Here is a 19,633-nt window from a genome sequence, read left to right on the forward strand (position 1 = left end):
AGTGTCTTGGCTCTGTCCCAGAACCATTTTTTAACTTCCCTTAAATTTCCTACAGCTAGCAAAGTGGAGTGGAGAACTCTTTGAATAAGTAGCTCAGATATTCTCTGAAACTGTGGAATTAATATATAGCTCACTGAATTGGGGCTTATGTTCTCTTGAAATGCATCGGAGAAGGAAAAATAGCAATGATGCTACCGAGTCTCCCATCACACTTTAAAATGCTAAAGAAAAAATACTGATAGAGCTTCTAGGAATATTACACAACATATCTGAAATAGCCACTCTAGAGTGCATGGTTAACTGTTTGTTCATAATACAAGAATGCAATTTATTTAATGTAATGCTATGCTAATGTGTTTTGTTCCTGATAATGCAGCTTCCACTTAGCAAGTCTTTTCTCCCCTTAAAATATACTGTTGTTTTGACACAAACAGCTTGCTACACTTAAGGATTTTACTAATAAAACATAATGTTGTGCTAGATAATATGACTGTTGCCACAGCTGAACTGACTTGTCAAATCAATCCTAATATGGCTCCCACAGGCACATAAAAACCTTATTTAGCTATCAGTTATCCTAATCACTTTGTTGGGTTTAAGAATGTAATACTTCAAGACCAGTTCCTATTTATACATATATGCCCAGCCATTTAATAAACTCTTGATTTATATATTAAATTCTTGTTTAGAAGAGATATTCTAAGCATACAATGTTTTTAGCTTGCATATGTCTCGGTCCTCTATAAATCTACTCACACCCAGCTGTAATATGTAAATTAAACAGACAGATGAGCACACAAGCTCCCAAGTATTTAATATGCAAGAGACAAAATTACACAAAGAAAGGATGCTAAACATTTATTTTAGATCTTGTTCAAAAGCAGTAATCAGCAGGGAGAACTAAATACAGTATAGACTACAGGACTACAACTAAAAACACCAGTCATATGTCTGGCTCCTATTTAGTAAGGAAAACTATAATGGGACATCATGTTTTAAACCTTGTCTACTTGTTGCTAAAAGAGAAGTGAAGGGAATAAATAAATTCACTGCATAATGTCATATATGTCTCTTATTAAATCTAATGGAGAGAAGGGAGCTCGTGATATTTTCATGTGCAGTGCCATCTTTAATTTCATCTTTTTATGAATAAAGTTTTTGAGGGAAAAAATCCCCAATGGAATCCTATTCTTTCCACTGGATGGCAAAGCCTTTACTCTTCTCTTCGAGCAATCAACACAGACCCGTGATTAGTTATATTTGCCGTGGCCCCTTCAATCATTCAACAACTTGTCCTGACTAAGCTACAAGGTATGTGTCAAGTCAGGATGAGAGTCAGAAGCATGGTAAGTAAAGGAAAAGAAGCCACTGCTCTCTGATCTACTCTTGTGCCCTGTCAATGCTTTGCAAGGCTCTTAAGATGTAGATTTCAGACCTTCCCCTTTCCATGGGGAGTGTAGCATCATACCTAAAAGTCCAGCAATTACAGAAATTTCTTATGGAATATCTGCTTTTAAAAGACAGCGTTCCATAAATAAAGGCAAGGATAAGAAAAATTCAACCATGTAGCCAAAACTGATCATATGGATGTCAAACGGAGAATAGAATTATTCATAACTCACTTTCACTGAATACAATAGGATTTAAATGTGATTAATTTTACATATTTTAAACCACTATTTATTATGATGAGCAATATTTCTCCTTCTATTCAGAGTGTAACCTACCTTTGCTTCCTCTTGTTTAAAGCTATTGTTAAATATCTGGGCTAAGGTTTCAAATGAAACTGTCAGGGGAAGCATGAAGTTTTCAAACTCATCCTCATCTTCTCCTGCAAGAAAAGGAGGGGAGAGGACACAACTATAAACACGAATATTATTAAATAATTTGACATAGTAGCTATTATGTGAATAAACAAAAACTTTGGGTTATGCAAAGCTACACCTGAAATGTTCTTAAATCTGGTGACTTCTTTTAGTAAACACATGGACTGACAAAGCAGTCACCAGCAATTATTTCACAGCCTGTTGCTATTCTTCTTTGTTCTTTTATTTTAGGAATTGATCTGAATCCTACTCAGGTGTTTGGCTTTAAGGAACTTTGAAACACTACCTGTGTTTAAATGAATATCTTTATTTTTTTTATAGACCATCTCTGTCAACAAAGATCATAGTTAAAGGGAATTGTGAAGCTATCACATCCATGAAGATATTTCAGGGGTGTCAAACTCGCAGCCCACAAGCTGGATGCGTCATGTGCTGGCTCCGCCCCCGCCCAGTTTAGCAAAGGGGAAAAAAGTCCTGATACGTCATGTGATGCTGCTGTGACAACGCAACTTTGACACCCCTGAGATATTTAGTAAATATGTAAATACAACTTAGCCTTCTTTTACACTGGGAACATTTCTTCAGTTAACCCTACTGGATAGCTAGCATACTGTCTACCGCCAATTCCTGTCAAGCTAATGTAGCTAAAACTATAGCATATATGAATCAAAGAACATATGAACATCCTATAGTTAAGAGGTTTCACTGATGCTCAACATTCTTTAGGGAAAAATCTCTAAGGAAAGTGATGTTCAAAATAGTCCCATAAAAACTCAAAGTGTATGTAATATTGAGATACCTCAATAAGAGGGGGGAGGGGAGAGACAGAAAAAAAAGTAGGAAAGCTGGAGAGGAACTTTGATCTGTGCAGTTTAGAAAAAACTGTCATTTTGCCTGGATAATGTCCTTTTTGTTCTCACTATAAACCTCTTCAAGTTGCCCCCAAAAAACACTAATATGTCAAACACTGTTAATATAGCACCTTTGGAATACATACACACTCCCCCTCCAAAATAAGAATTAATTAGGATAAGAAATACTGTAATAATAATGGGCATGGAAAATAGAGCAATTCCCGGAGAGATAAAGAAAAAGGAAAGTGGGGGATAGCAGGAGCGGAATGACAAGAATCAATCAATCAATCAAACAAACAAACAAACAAACAAACAAACAAACAAACAAAGCTTTTCACCTTGTAACTCTGGTATCCTAGGACATCATTTATTTATTTTATTTAAGAGATTTATAAAGCTGCCCATCTTATGCAATATGATCCTGGGCAGCTCACAAACAATGAAATGAAATAAAAACAATAAAAACCAAAACATCCATACCAACTGTCACAGATCCCCACACACCCCCTCACTACACATTTTCTGGACTACAGCCTCCCCAATGCTTTGAGAAAAGCCAGATGTTCATGGGTTGTTGGTTTTTTTTTTTTTTTTTGAAGTTTAGAAGAATAGGACAACCCCCCCACCCACGCCCAAGATATCAGGGAAGGGTGTTCATATCTATATACCACTAACAGGAGTACATAAGCTACTTAGTTTTCAGAGTATTTTCCTTGCATTCAGAAATAAAATGGTACTATTGCTACATCTTTCAAAGTTCTGTCAAAATTTATGGTGATCTTAACTTTTGGTGAGCAACAAAACTTTAATAATTCATTCTGAAATAATGAACAAAGTATTAAGAAAGAACAAGAAATTCAGAACACATACACACACACACACACACACACCATTCTGATCTAAAGTGCATTGATACAGATCTGTTATAAATCCACAGAGTTTAGAAAACTACACACAAATACGATTTTTGGGAAGACTGGTAATCATGCGATTTTATTTGCCCTGTTCACTTAATGGCTACACTAAACTGTTATAGATTTAAAAAAAAAAAAAAGCTTTCTGATCAATCCTTACGTTTATGACTGTCATAGCATACCAACATCACTATTTGTACATTTCCCAACCAGCACACATTTATGACCATTGCAGTGCCCATGATCATATGATCACCATTATGTGCTTCAGGTTTCATGATCACCACTAATATGCTTCACAACTGGCTTGTGACAAGCAGAGCTCATAGAGAAGGCAAAAGTAAAATCTTAAGTTGCAGACATGAGATGCTTTGCTTATCGACTGCAACACTTCATTTAACAATCGAAGGGAAAGTGAGGTTATAATAGCAATAGCACTTAAGACTTCACAGTGCTTTATAGCCCTCTCTAAGCCGTTTACAGAGTCAGCATATTGCTCCCAACAATCTGGGTCCTCATTTTACCTACCTCGGAAGGATGGAAGGCTGAGTCAACCTTGAGGTGTTCAGAATCAAACTTCTGGATTGAGCAGTGAATTAGCCTGCAGTACTGCATTCTAACCACTGTGCCACCATGGCTCTTTTGATCACAATCACAAATTGCTAGTCCCAATTGTGGTTGCTAAAAAAGGACTACTATACAAAAAACTCTTAACAATCTTTCTCCTAAATATGGGACAGGGATTATCTGAATTTTTGCAATCTAGATATGGTAGGCCTGCTATAAAGTCTTTTCTAAGAGATAACACCAGGATTTTATTTTGGATGCAATTCTAGGAGGCAATCAACAGGGAGGATTGAAATACTTCAGGCTGTATTTAGGCTTGCCCGCATAATTATGTAAGTTGTTTACTTGTTTATCTAACATGTGGCATAGCTGAAATTACTCAACTATGGTGTTATTACTCTATCTTATATAATTTGTGAAGTTAAATATAGTCAAAAATCAACCAAATAATGAAGCAACACATTGAAAACAACTTTCGTATCAAAATTCTGCAGAAGGGTCAGAGGCAAAAATTAAATAAGGTATCAAGAAAGTACTTAGACTCTAATAGAGGTGGCATATGAATCTTACCAGGATAAACCAAGCCATGGAATTTTCCAGAAATCCCCATTTGAGCTGAATAACTACCCAGCAAATTAGGGAAATAGAGACTGCATTCTTTGCTAAATGGGGTGGGCTGATGTAATGGAATGAAGATGGTTTCATAAGTAGCCTGGCCCAATGCCATGTAGGACTTTAACCAACACCCTGAAATGAACCCGGAAGCAAACTGGCATCCAAATGCATTTCATGGAGCAAAGGGTGCCAAAAATTGCCCATGCAACCTATTATCAAATCCGCACAGATTCTATGTACGACAAACATTGCACAAAAAAAATTAATAAACACAAGTTTGTGTCAGGCAAGAAAGGTATGCTGTGAACCTTGTCAGTTAAAGAGTTGCAACTGGCCGGATCCAGAGGAAAAGCTATCTCTGTCACTGTCTCCGCCTTGTGGAATATTTCCCCCCTGATGAAATAGAAAAAGGTCCCCACATGCCTGGCCTTCTGAAAAGGAGTGAAAACATGGTTTTGCAACCTCGCATGGGGAACTCAAAGGAGTACAGAGCAATGTGGTTAATTAGTGCCCTGAAAACCCTCTCTTCACCTTTTAATTAATTTTTAAAATCACTCTTTTTAAAATTTTTAAAGTTTATATAATATTTTTATGTTTAATATTTTATTGAACACCACTCAGAGTCCCTCTGTGAGAGATGAGCAATTCCAAAATGTAACAAAGAAACAAATAAATAAAATCCTGACAGGTATTGCTGGATGATGATCTAAGTCATATTAAGAAGAATATGACATAAAGTGTGTGTGTATATACATCCAAATGCATACCAGGCTTTTTGGAAATGGCAATACCATATAGATTTTTTCAATATTTGCATTCTGATGCCAATAAGGCATCAAAGGTTATACATTCTTCATCTCAATTGCACATTAGAATTAGGGGATAGATACAAATGAGACACCCTGTAGGACAGGTGATGACAGTATAAATTTGATTTTAAATTTTGTATATCTATGTGTTTTATTTCATGGCTGTACACCGCCCTGAGTCCTTCGGGAGTAGAGCGGTATAGAAATTCAATAAATAATAATAATAATAATAATAATAATAATAATAATAATAATAATAATAATGATAATAATAATAAAATGACCAAGTTTCTACCCCCAAAAGCAAGAAGCAGGAACATAATGTTAACATCCAGGGGTCCTATCTCTCTGTACATATTTGGATCCAGATACTATTGCAGTGTATGTTATACTTGAATTTACTGATTCAGGAAATTAATCACAAATATAAACTTTGATCCTCCTATTCACAGTCTCTGTAATTCAAATATGCACAGTGGTAGAAGTGTCCAAAAGATCTTGTGCAAGGAACAGCCAGGTTTGGGTATTCACTGCGTGGATTAAAACCCAGTTTGAATTATATGTCCAGATGTTTAGCCAAACTTCCAAGCCATAATGGATCTGCTCTCCTAATAATGGATGTCACATGAAGGTAGACAGCTGGATTTATAGTGATACTCAATATGTTACCAAAGTACTACTGGTAGAATATCTTTGCTAACTTTAACACAGCTATTAAAGGTTCAAACCTTTTAGGAAGCATTTAATTAAATTGCTGGAGGTGGGAGATTGGATGCAATATCTCATCCATTAGAAGGTGATAGGCCATTAGGAAGAGAAGTCAAATATTTCCCAACAGCAGAAAGCTAGTAGTATATGAAACAGTAGATGTGGTCAGTTGGTTTTGGTTACAAGTATTTCAAATACCTACCATTTTCAACAATAGGTTTTGCTCACTACAGCGTTGTTTTTATTTTGCAGTTATAAGTCTCTCCTGGGCTTCAATGCAGGGAGAACCATATAAGAATGTTCCACAGTTAGACTGAATAATGAGGGATCATATTTGCCCTCATAAAGATCCAGATCTAAGAATCCTGTGAGAGGTATATATTATTTTGACAGATGGCAGGGAGCAAAGCAAGGCTGACATGGTCACCAGGAGACTATCTGTATACAATTAGTCTTGTCTATGGTTATTTTTGACAGGATTCCACCGAGCAGAAAGATGGTGGCAACAGACTGAGAAACGGACTCCTCCAGGCAAAAGAAACACACAGCTTCACTGAACTATCAACAGTTCTTGATACAAACAGTCCAATTGTTGTGGTGCCATCATGTCTGATAAATTAACATGGACTCAGAAATTCTAGATATACCCTTCATTGAGTGATATGGTATTCCCTGCAGAGCTAGTTCTAGAGAATCACATGGAGGTAGACTAGGACTGTTCAAAGTAGGGTGAGATTCCACTGAAATGACTGGGAGGAGAAAATCGGAGGAAGGGATCAGAGTTACAACAATAAAACATTTTTCACTTCCTCAACCCAGACGCACTTCTTAATCATTTTATACATTTGTATTTAGAATACCCAACCCAGAGTATTAAATACCTTACATTTGCAGATAGGCTACAATCGTGATGGCGAGCCTATGGCACGCGTGCCAAAGGTGGCACGCAGAGCCCTTCTGTGGGCATGCGCGCTGTCGCCGGCTACTCTTCTGGTTTCCGGCGTGCATGTGTGAGCCGGCCAGCTGGTCTTTGCGGACACCAGAGCACCAGAAAATGGCCTGAAAACAGCCCCCCAAAAGGCCAAAAACAGGCCGTTTTTCAGGCCTGGAAAACAGCCAAAACACAGGCATGTGTGCGCTGACCAGTTGGTCTTCAGATTTCCGACGGTCTGATGCGCACACATGCATGCGCATTCCAGTTTGGGCACTCGGTACAGAAATGGTTTGTCATCATTGGGCTACAAGGTTTCTTTGGCTATTGTGCATTGCAAGTGTCAAAACTGAACAGTCTTAATGCTTTTTCCCAGAGAATTCACAAGTGGGACGACTACTTGTACTCTCCTGTTTAGGGAAGTGCTTGGTAGTGAAGGCATGACTTAACTATATGTCGTTTTTCCAAGATAAGATTTGTTATTATTTATTTATTTTATGAGATACACAGAGTACCCAACAGAGGAAGATGTTTATTTCCATACCGTGCTTACTTTAAAAATGCAGCTTTTACAGCCATATAATCTTTAGCTCACTTATGGAAAATGAATGAATGAGTCTACTTAAACTATATTAAGGAGTCACAGATTAAAGAGAAAGATTCCAAATGTGTAACTGCTGTGATAGTTGAGAGAAAAATGCCTTAAGAAATTCAAATAATCTAATTAGAGATTAATACAATGCTGGACTAAATTCTTGGTAAGAATTTAAGATCAAAGATGTAACTGTGATATTAAATTATTTTCCAAAATTTTAGAATTTATCTATGAAGATTTGTGGTTAGATTGGGCTTATCTAGAATTTTAATTATTACTAGCTGGATATCTGGGCTTCGCTATGAAACTATGTGATGGGGCTTGATAAATCGACACTTAAAGCTTGAAAATTAATGAGTAATTATGATCGGCCTCTCCTCTCCCCTTCTCTCCCTCAGCCTTGCCCCACAGAAGCCTCCCCTATCCTATCCCCTTCTCTCCCTCAAGCTTGCCCCACAGAAGCCTCTCCTATCCAATCCCCTTCTCTCCCTCAGGCATGCCCCACAGAAGCCTATCCAATCCCCTTCTCTCCCTTAGGCTTGCCCCACAGAAGCCTCCCCCATCCTATCCCCTTCTCTCCCTTAGGCTTGCCCCACAGAAGCCTCCCCTATCCTATCTCCTTCTCTCCTTCAGGCTTAACCCACAGAAGCCTCCCCTATCCAATCCCCTTCTCTCCCTCAGCCTTGCCCCACAGAAGCCTCCCCTATCCTATCCCCTTCTTTCCCTCAGCCTTGCCCCACAGAAGCCTCCCCTATCCTATCCCCTTCTCTCCCTCAGCCTTGCCCCACAGAAGCCTCCCCTATCCTATCCGCTGGTTGCTGCTGTGAAAGTAAAACTGAAAGTGAAACTCCTCTCCTCTGCTTGTGTTTTGCATTTGGAACAGATTTCTTTTCAGGTGGAGAGGAGGAGTAGAACTCCTTAGCATCAGAGGGCTGTTTGGAAAGTGAAACTGTATTTGCTGTGTGAGCAAGGAGGAGACAGGAAGGAGCCTGGCTGTGCTTAGCTCAAGTGTTCTGTATTAAAGCTGCTTCCTGCTGTGAAAGTAAAACTGAAAGTGAAATTCCTCTCCTCTGCTTGTGTTTTGCATTTGGAATAGATTTCTTTTCAGGTGGGGAGGGGGAGTAGAACTCCTTAGCATCAGGGCGTGTTAATAATAATATAGCAAATACTAATGCTCTGATGGTCATTTCGAAAAACCCTTTCTTAGTGAGCACCTAGAAGCCAAGAACATACATGGCAAATTTCAATTTTGTAGGTTTTACGGTTCTGGAGATTTCATGATTACAGCGTGAGTGGTTTTCGCTTTTATATAGAGAGAGACTTTTTTCAGTGATGAAAACGGAGAGTGACAAGTACAAAATGTAGCTCTAGAAAGTTCTGAATAACATTCACAGAGAATGTACATGTATGTTATAAAGAGATCAGTGTATTGAGATAAACTGCAATAAGAAGATGCATTTGCATATTCTGATACTTGCTTTAGGACTTAATACTTTACCTTTTATGAATGCACATCCCCAAACTTCAAAATTTGCTTTCTTTATATGTAATCTAAGTTACTAGATTGCAACATAATATTTCCAGAATTATCTAGCATGCATTATTTTGGCTGAAAGAAATAGCACTGATGCTAAGAGTTAATTATTAAGAACATTGTTCAGAAATGTGTGCAATATCAGAAGAAAAAAAGATGAACACATTCTTACCTAAATCTACCATGAGGAGACGTGTAAGAGCAGTATAGAAGGTTGTTCTGCATCTAAGATCAGTCAAACCATAATTATCATTGGCACCCAAGAATGGAAAGTGTTTACTCTGGTGGTAAAGAACAGATAACAAAATAAATTTATTCATGATTTAAAATTAGCAATTTTAAAAAATATTAAAACAAACTAAAAAGGCCTACCGTATGATTTTGTAGCATGAACTTCACAGCATCTATTTTCACAAGTTTTTTTAAAAGGATATAAGTATTTCTTGTTAAGGAAAATAACACAGTCCAATTAATTTATTAATATCACACACATTTAAAATTCTGACTGACAAGACAACAACAAACAAGAGATAACATAAATGGATATACGTATTGTGTATATAGTTGTATACAGATGAGCGTACATGTGTGAAAAAAATCTTGGGTTTTTTTAAGGAAATCAGTGGGAAATGTATAACATTGGGAAAAGTGGGATAGAGGTAATCTTCCATGGCCTTTGGAAATTTAAAAGCAAATATACATTCATCCTGGAGAAGGCAAATCCATTTCTAGATTATTGAAAAAGACAAACTGTTTGAGCTTTCCTATAGTCACCAAGAATCAAACTCAATTTGAAGGTGCTTTTATCAATTTTACCACAGTTGACATCATTACTGGGAAATAGTTCAAAATCATCACTTATTATCCATACTAATAAACATCAACAATCTTAAAAATTGAAAATTTTACTTTTTGGAATTATTTTTGGACAATGTATTTTTGGACTATGTAATTTGTCCAAGCACTCATCAAATTTGCAAATGAGACCAAGTCCCTGGGGGGGGGGGGGACTGGGGGAGACGGACTGCTTACACTTTAGAAGAGAGACTCAAGATTCAGAAGAATCTTGACAGACTTGAACACTGGGTTCTATCCAATAAGATGCAGTTCAGTGGTGAGAACGAATCAGATTTTTCACTTATCCAGGAAAAACCAAATACAGATACAAAATAGGCAATACTTGGCTTAATAGTAGTACTTGTGAAAGGGATCTACACGCTCTGGTGTACCAAAACTGAAATATGAGCCAGCAGTATGCGGCAGCTGCCAAAAAAGCCAATGCAGTCCTTGGCTGCATCAATAAAGGGATAGCATCAAGATCACGATAGTACTTCTCTAGACTGCATTAGTAAAGCCACACTTGGAATATTGTGTCCAGTTCTGATCACCACAATACAAAAAAAGATGCTGAGTCCCTAGAAAGAGGACAGAGAAGATCAACAAAGATGATAAGAGGTCTGGAAGCTAAACCATATGATGAACATCTAAGGGAACTACCAGTAATAACTTTAGTCTAATGAAGAGAAGCCTTAAGGGTGACATGATAGCCGTCTTCCAATACTTGAAGGAATGTCACAAGAAAGAGGGGACTGATTTATTCTCCAAAGCACCTGAAGGCAGGCAAGGAGCAATGGATGGAAACTAGTCAGAGGGAGATCCAATCTAGAACTTAAGAGAAATGTCCTGACAGTGAGAACAATTAGTCAATGGAAGAGCTTTTCTCCCAGAATTGTGAGCACTCCATTGCTGGAGGTTTTGAAGAAAAGATTGGACAACCATTTGTTTGGGATGGAATAAGCACTCTTGTCTTGGGAAGGTTGGACTAGAAGACCACCAAGATCCCTTCCAGCCCTATGATTCTATGAACGAAGATTCTTAGAATCTGCCTTAAAAAAAGTATTGAAATGAAAGGGAGAGGGTTACAAGAAGTTCAGCAACTGAATTATTCCTGTCCTATTCTCCTTAGGATAGAGTTTTCTCGCTTTTTTTGAAATGACTTTTTTGTGCACAAGAAGGGAGGCATTTCTTTTTACTGATAACAGAGGAGGAGTTTGTAGATTCATAACACTGAGTCCTGAATTATCATCAGTCTGTGAACCAACCATTACAGTATCCAGGATGTAGGAATAGAACTGAAATTGTAGCAGTAAATTGACCTTTACTGAAAAGTTTTACTGGCAATCTGGAAATTATTTAAATTAAAATGAAAATATGAAAATACTTATATTTCCTTTTATCTCAAGTATACACCTGCATCTTTGTGGTTTCACCTGCATACAGCTTATCTGTCCTTAAATTTGGAAATTTACTTTTAATACTATTTACATAATGGCGATAATTCATGTTATAAGCATGTAGCATGTTTAAATAAAAGGGACTGGTTAGATTTCATGATCATAAACTCATGATAATTATCAACACTACTTAAAATCAATACTGGAAAATGGCCATAATTTTTATCTTTATTACACGAATGTAAAGAATTACCAACCTTCTTGAGCTGGAAGCTCCTAAATAGGTTGCAAATAAAACTAGGAATTCTGGGAATTTTGTTTCAATCCTCCTGGGTGGTACCAAATTGGGGAAACCAGGTTCAGACCACTACATGGTTCATTGCTCAATTAACCAAGTTTAAGTAAGCTGTCTTCTTTTTGGTAATGGATAAGATTTTAAAATGTTCATTTTAATTTTTTTTTATTTTTTTAGTTATTAAACATTAATGCAAATATTACCAACCGAAACCAAACATTTCAGGTTAAGAACTTTACCTTTCTTAAATCTAAAGAAAAGTTTCAGTCAATGTAAACATGAGGAAGTAGAAACCCCAAATTCTAAAAGAGTCATTTGCATGCAGTAACTTCACAAAAACAAACAAAAGCAACACATACACACACACATACAAGTATACAGGCCCAGTTACAGGAAACATTATGATAAAGTTAATTATTAGAAACAAAAGAGAATACATGAAAGCAGCACTGCTGCACCAACATAAAAGAAACACTAACACATTCCATTATGTAAATGAATTCAAAGCTATTCCATGACTGATCAAGCTAGAAGGGACGTAATGATTTATAATTCAAATAACCGAGCCTTAAAATCAAATTGGGCTAATATATCTCTAAATATGCAAGCTTGGAAAAAGTGTTAAAATAATACAAAAGAAGACAGCAACACAAATCATTTGTTGCCTCTTGTTGCTTAAAATTTCTCCCCTTTCCTCTCTTTTATCGTTTCTAAAATTATTTTTAAAGTGTAACATACCCCCCATGGCAATAAATAATCCTTATGCATAATAAAAGCAGCAATTTCAAGAAACACATGGCAATTGTTACTGAAAGGACATTATATACATATGAATGAATTAAACAACGAAAAGGCATTTAAAAATAAACTAATTATTTTTAGCCTCTTAAATTAATCACAATTTAATGTACCCTGTGTTTTGAAAATGAGTCAATGGAATGTGATGTCCCAAAAAAATTCCAGTGCTTCTCACAAAATTTTGTATACCTAATGGGAGCTTAATCTTCAACCTACCACACTGGCATAATCCCCATCAGAATGAAGCATGCTTGTGTTAAGTGAGCACTACAGCCAGAGTTGTTCTGATAAACTATTGCAATGTTATAAAGGTCACCGTTTGCAATACCAGAAGTATTTACAAACACTTCATATGTAAGAAATAAAAAGTACTTTAGTATTATTCTTTAAAAGCTGAGCCAATAAATTTTTAAGAGGAAAAAAATATGTACTGGTAAAAGCCAAAATGACCAGCAAAATTGGGTTGTTCATCATTTTCCAGCAAAAAGGAAAAGCAACCTCGACAGGTGTAATTTATCATTTTTCTGATTTAATACCAAAGAAATATATTAAAATAATAAAAAGAATCCTGAAATCCTCAAAATTTGTTGTGATAAATAGCCCTCCCTGCCTTTATTACATTATGTCTACTAACAGAAATATTGCATGGTGGATTTTGCCAGACAAGGACGATTATTTTCCAATAAAAAGTTGCATATTAAATTCTAGCACAAAAGTGGGTGTCTTAATACTTCTGAATTCTTTTCTCATTTGCCAAGAAATACAATTTTAAACTTAACTAATACTAACACACAAGAATAAAATGAAACAACAGTTAGGTTAGCTTTACCATGCTGCATCCACTTAAAACAGATAGAAGATAAAAATTATGTAATTTTGGGTGATTTATTAGTTGGCAACATTTTATTTATTCAAAATAATGTTCATTTCATGCAGGCAATTAAGGAAATAATCTGCAAAGCTAATCTGATTTTGTATATAACCTAAGAACTTTTTATACTGCGTATTAAATAAATAACTGAGTAAAATTATCTGTCAACTAAAAGGGTTACGAAAGAAAGAACAAAAATACTATAGCAATGAATAATCTTAATAGTAATAATAATAAAACAACGTATTGCAAGGGGCTAAAATTGAAGAATGGTTAACATCTGGCAAAACCTACTTGACAATGAAAGATCCAACAAAAAGTCAACACTAGGCAATTACAGGGCACTTACCAAAAACTTTAAAATTGATGGTTCTAGTTCAGGGATGTCCAACTCATGGCCCATGAGCTGCATGAGGCCATGCACTAGTAATGCCACCATATAAGATTTTAAACTTTTAACATTAATTATGTGATTTATACACAGTACATTAACTATATTATTTTATATGAGGCCCAAGACAATTCCTCTTCAATGTGGCCCAGGCAAGTCAAAAGGTTGGATACCCATAATCTAATTGAAAAGAAGCTCTTTCTACCTGAGCAAAAAGGAAACCACCTAAACAGCAAAGGAACAAAAGATCAGTTCTTAACTGACAAGATGATTCTGTAAAACTGGAAGAGAAGGAAGACAAGTTGAATGTGGCACGGATACTGAACAAGTCAGGCTGTGGCTATGAAACATCAAAAACCTCTGCCAGGCTATCCCACTTCCTTTACATAGAGCATCTGAAGGCATTTGAGTCCCTGCCACATGATTGGATAATCAAGTGTCTAGAAATTAGAGGAGTCGGTCGAAAGCTTTGTGCAAAGATCAATGGCACAATGGAAGACATGGTTGTTGGTCAATTTTTTTTTTTTTTTTTTAATTTGATTTATATGCCGCCCTTCTCCGGAGACTCAGGGCGGCTTACAATGCGTTAAGCAAATTGTGATAGACTGGAAGAGATTAACATTAAGATGGGAATCTTTCAAGGAGACTCACTACCATTTGTCACTGCATTAATTCCTCTGTCAAAAAATACTTGAACAAGTCAGGCCATGGTTATGAAACGTCAAAAACATCTGCCAAAAACATGAACATCAGAAGCAGTATGGAAAAGCAGCATCTGAAATGGAATTGCTGCTCAACACTTTTTATATACAGCCAAGATATTGCAATGGAGTTAGGGCTGGACAAATGTGCTACACTTACTATCAATGGATACTGAAAACTGAAGGAGTTAAGGGATTTGTATATGGACATTTGTGCTCTGGATCTGGAGATATGAGTCCTCCATAGAGAATGTTGCCCATTCTGACATATGTCATAAAGAAATCTAATAGATAACAAGGGCACAACAGACATACCAGCCAAAGCTTATTAAAGAATCTTTTGGTCATAGCTGCTACCTGCTCTTCCACAACAAGCCTTGAGTCCCAGAGGTCCACCAAAATTATGTGTATTTACTCTCTTGGGGAAGTGCTACCACATGAAGAACCAAAATTAGTATTGTCTTAAGAGTCAGCAGGCTTTTGAATTAACAAATCTGAGCCTGTTTCTTTGCATCCAGGCTCTAAACATCCAAAGTTATTACCCTACTATTATCATGTCCTCTCCATTCAACTTCCAACCTGGAATGAATAACAGATGGTCACAATTTATGCTCACTAGGTTTTTCATTCCATCTTTATTTCTCTAGTAAAGGACCTGGTCACTATGAACAGTGCAGCTTGGCAAATGCAATAAGGACAGAGAAGGAGCTCCACTTCATCATCCGTATCACTACAAAAACAGGCTCGGATCTGACCTTGTGCTTGGTCCTGTTAGATCTGCTTCTTGTCTTCCATTCATCATCCCTATATATTTATATAAGGCCATGTTTTAACTATCATATTGTTAGTGCTATATAATTTTGTGCTATGCATTACAGGTAGTCCTCAACTTATGACCACAATCGAGTCCAAAATTTCTGTTGTTAAGTGAGACATTTGTTAAGTGAATTTTGCCCCATTTTATTACCTTTCTTGTCTCAGTTGTTAAGTGGATCATGCAGTTGATAAGTTAGTAACCCCCTTGTTAAGTGAATCTGGCTTCCCCACCAACTTTGCTTGTCAGAAGGTCGCAAAAGATGATCACATGACCCCGGGACACAGCAACGGTTATAAATATGAAGCAGTTGCCAAGCATCTGAATTTTGATCACATGATCATGGGAATGATGGAAAGTTGTAACTGTGAAAAACAGCCATGTCACTTTTTTCAGTGTCATTGTAACTTTGAACGCTCACTAAAGGAACCATTGTAAGTCGAGGACTACCTGTAGTTTAACTGACATGTATGAATGATGTAATAAGTAAGACTCACTAAAAGATTCAGAAGGGTGTGTTTTGGAAGTGTTCATCTTATGTAACATAAGGAATGAAGAGATGGTTTCAAACAGATAATACCCATATAAACTGGTATACTTGCACTCCAATGGAAAAATACCAAATGGTGCGGATATCACTGGAAGTTATAAAAGAGGGTGGAAAATGTAATACCTCGTTGAGTGTCCCACCTCAACTGAATCTGATTGACTAGCTAGGGTTGGTATGTATGAATGAATGTATGTGGCAAAAGTGAGTAGGTTTTTTTCTGAAAATGTATATCGAAAGTTATAAAATTGTATTTGCTTCAAAATGTTCTGAGTATCCTACCTAAGTAGCACAGATGTTAAAAAATAATCCCTCTTTATGGCTTAGGCATGATAATGTAGGTCCTCAAATGAAGTATGGACTCTGAAAGCCTGAATGTAGCTCCAGAAACTGCTAACATTTAAACTAATTTGTAGTGTAAAATGACCTTATTAAATACATAAAAGTTTAAAAACTGTCCTGGCACTAAAAACAATCTTTAGTATGCCCCACATTATACTAAATGTGGATGTCCACCACTCCCTGAAAGAAAGAAAAATCATTCACTTTCTAAAGGACATAATAAAGTGGCATACAAAAAAAGAATTAAAATTATACTGTAATGAAGATTGCATTTTGCAGCAAAGGGAACAAAACACTAAACTGAAACAACAGCAGCTGAAAAACAATGTCTACTAAGAAGCATGGAATGAAATGTCATTTCAATAATTAAAAAGGAACTGGACAGAATAAAAAATATTAAAAGCTTTGTGAAACAGAGTGCTTTGGATTCCATTCTACAGTGCTAACCCTCAACCTGGGCCCAGGTACTTGAGTCCTGAGATCTGTGGAAATAATCATGTAAGGCAGAAAAGTATTGTGCATCAAGATGAAGGGATGCATTGGCTCAGTGGCTAAGATGCTGAGCTTGTCGATCGAAAGGTCGGCAGTTCAGTGGTTCAAATCCCTAGTGCCGCGTAATGGGGTGAGCTCCCGTTACTTGTCCCAGCTTCTGGCAACCTAGCAGTTCAAAAGTACGTAAAAAATGCAAGTCAAAAAATAGGGACCACCTTTGGTGGGAAGGTAACAATGTTCCATGCGCCTTTGGTGTTTAGTCATGCCAGCCACATGACCACGGACACGTCTTCAGACAGCGCTGGTTCTTTGGCTTTGAAACAGAGATGAGCACTGCTCCGTAGAGTCAGGAAAGACTAGCACATGTGTGCAAGGGGAATCTTTACCTTTTCCTTTATCAAGATGAAATGCTTCAGGATGAAATACCTGCAGAGTTATCATATTAACAGCAGGGGATATTCAAAGAAAGTCATATCTTTTTGTAGAGAAAGAATGACATCAGGGAACCTTGGAGTAATGAATATTGTCTGTGTTTCTGGGAAAGGGTACAAAAATGATAGACAAAGAAGCTTTTCTTTTTTTCCTGCTTTCTAGGAACCTTCAAGTTTGCACAACAGTGGTAGGAGAGGTTTTCTGAGATGGCTCTGAGCATAACAGCTCAGAGAAAGGGTTTGTTTTACTGTAGTTCTTGAGGAGTGATGGAACTAGACTATTTATAGATTCTGAAGTGAGCTTATCTAACAGTAAATTCACATTCCGTGTGAATGAAATCTATTTCTTAGTGGATGGATCAAGAATCAGGATCGCAGTCCCACAAATCATGCCTAGGAAATGGTTACCTCCTCGGTGGGTCTGATGAAACTGAATTCGCAGGGAATGTTCACTCCATAAAGTCCTAGTGAATTTCAGCATTGAATGTATTCCAAATATTTCACTCAGGGTGGAATATTAAGAGGATCACATTACAGGAATACAAGAATTACTGCCTTTTAGATCACCAGCCTCACTGTTGCCATCTTGTAGAACTAAGAAGTATGGCTTCTCTGTTCCAGCTCCCACCCTTTAGAACAACATCTATCCAAAGATATAAATGGTGCCCAGTCTGCTGGGTCTTTGAAAACTCCTTAAAATCTAGCTTTGGTCCCAAGCCTGGGGTTAATGTATTGGGGAAGAGAGCTGTGGCTTTGCATTTTCATGACCGTTTTTAGTTCAGGCTGTTTCGTTTTGTCTATGTTTTAAAATTGTTTTAACTTAATATTAGATTTTGTAAGCTGCACAGATGCTGCTGGAGTGGGCAGCCATAATACATTAAAAGAAATGAATGAATGAATGAATGAATGAATGAATGAATGAATGAATGAATGAATGAGAGACTAGCTTAATTCACACAGCATACTAAAGTTCAGCAACCGATGGGTTCTCATATAATTCTGAATTACTGCTCCCAGCATCCTTCACTACTGGTAATACTGAATGGAACTGCTGGCAATTGAAGCTCAGCAATATCTGGAAGGTACAGGTTACAAACCTGTGATAAACACAGAGCATTTTATTGGTTTTGCCTTACATGCTGTTTACATCCAGTCACTGTGGGTTATTAACTATAGTCTAATACTTAGTGTTGTTAGACTTTACCTATTAAAGCAGGAAATTAGTTTGATAGCTCATTAAAAAGTCGGAGAACTTTTTATACAAGAAAGACAATATTTTAAACATGTTTTATGCATCAAAAAGGCTAATTAAATGACTAATGTTAAACATCTCTGTACATTAAGACTGTTTAAAATTTCAATTCAAGTTCAATTTCCCTTTTTTAGCTGTCCAGTTTCAGATATCATGTATAATACACAATTAAAAGGATATCCAACAGAAAGATCATTTAAAAACTGAAGTGTTCTTGAAATCACAGGCTCACATGTCCCCCAATATTTAAGGTTTGTAACACTAAAATATTAAAAAGAAAATGTTTACAAAGATATATTCTAGCAAAATATAAGTATATATATATAAAAAATATAAAAACTCTATACAATGAAGTTTTCAGCAGGATAGGTGCAAGCGATTGCATACATAATAATCCTGGAAGCTGCTATACTTTTTAAAAATTTGCTTCTCTTCTTCTCTTTTAATGTCAAGTTTATCATAAATAGTTTTAATTAATGCAATTACTAAATTGGAAGAAAAGATAATAGTTTTTCTACTTTTGCAATATATTTAAAGGAAAATTTAAAGTAAAATTTAAAATTATATATAAAAGGAAAATATGAAAAATAGCAAATTTTCAAATTTCAATCAAATGAAGTAACAGAACACTGTTAACCAGTGATAGTGAGGAACAGACTGGGAGATAATATGGATTACATACACATGTAATCTGAAATTGAAAATTTAAAGTTTGATATATAACATTGACATGTTATTAAATATTAAATTTAATATTTAAATCATAAATTCTGGCAACAAAAACAATTGTATACAATAGCTCAGACATAAACTCACATTTTTGACATAAATGTTTCTAAAACTTGATTGTCATCAGTTATTCCCAAGACTTCAGACATTCGAGCATAAACCTGAAAGAAAAATAAAGAGTGGCATTTCAGTAACATGCTATGAATTTTAAAATATTTAGTTATTAAAGGCGAAAGATTTATACGATCTGAAGAGAAACCATTGTGAAATTCGGAAATATTTGGAAAAGACAGACTTGCCTAAAGTCTCGGAAACAAGGAAGGATATTCTTAATGCGGAATTTACGATGGAGGAAGTAGAAATAGTTATGAAAGCACAGGCGA

The 19,633-nt window shown here is 36.3% G+C and overlaps 1 protein-coding gene across 2 annotated transcripts in view; it reads right to left on the minus strand.

Annotated features, from left to right (window-relative positions):
• Positions 1-19,633, minus strand: part of RANBP17 (RAN binding protein 17) — a 205,002-nt gene that overhangs the window by 67,853 nt on the left and 117,516 nt on the right. For both annotated transcript variants that reach the window (XM_070956185.1, XM_070956175.1), the window contains exons 15-19: positions 19,338-19,411; positions 18,702-18,782; positions 9,726-9,789; positions 9,526-9,634; positions 1,728-1,831 (exon numbers count right to left, since the gene is read on the minus strand). In XM_070956185.1, coding sequence (XP_070812286.1) covers positions 1,728-1,831; positions 9,526-9,634; positions 9,726-9,789; positions 18,702-18,782; positions 19,338-19,411 — 432 coding nt within the window. The remainder of the gene's footprint in view (positions 1-1,727; positions 1,832-9,525; positions 9,635-9,725; positions 9,790-18,701; positions 18,783-19,337; positions 19,412-19,633) is intronic.

Source organism: Pituophis catenifer, unplaced genomic scaffold, assembly GCF_029215685.1.
Source record: "Pituophis catenifer annectens isolate HBS135680 unplaced genomic scaffold, rPitCat1.0.hap2 SCAF_1, whole genome shotgun sequence".
Taxonomy (NCBI): Eukaryota; Metazoa; Chordata; class Lepidosauria; order Squamata; family Colubridae; genus Pituophis; species Pituophis catenifer.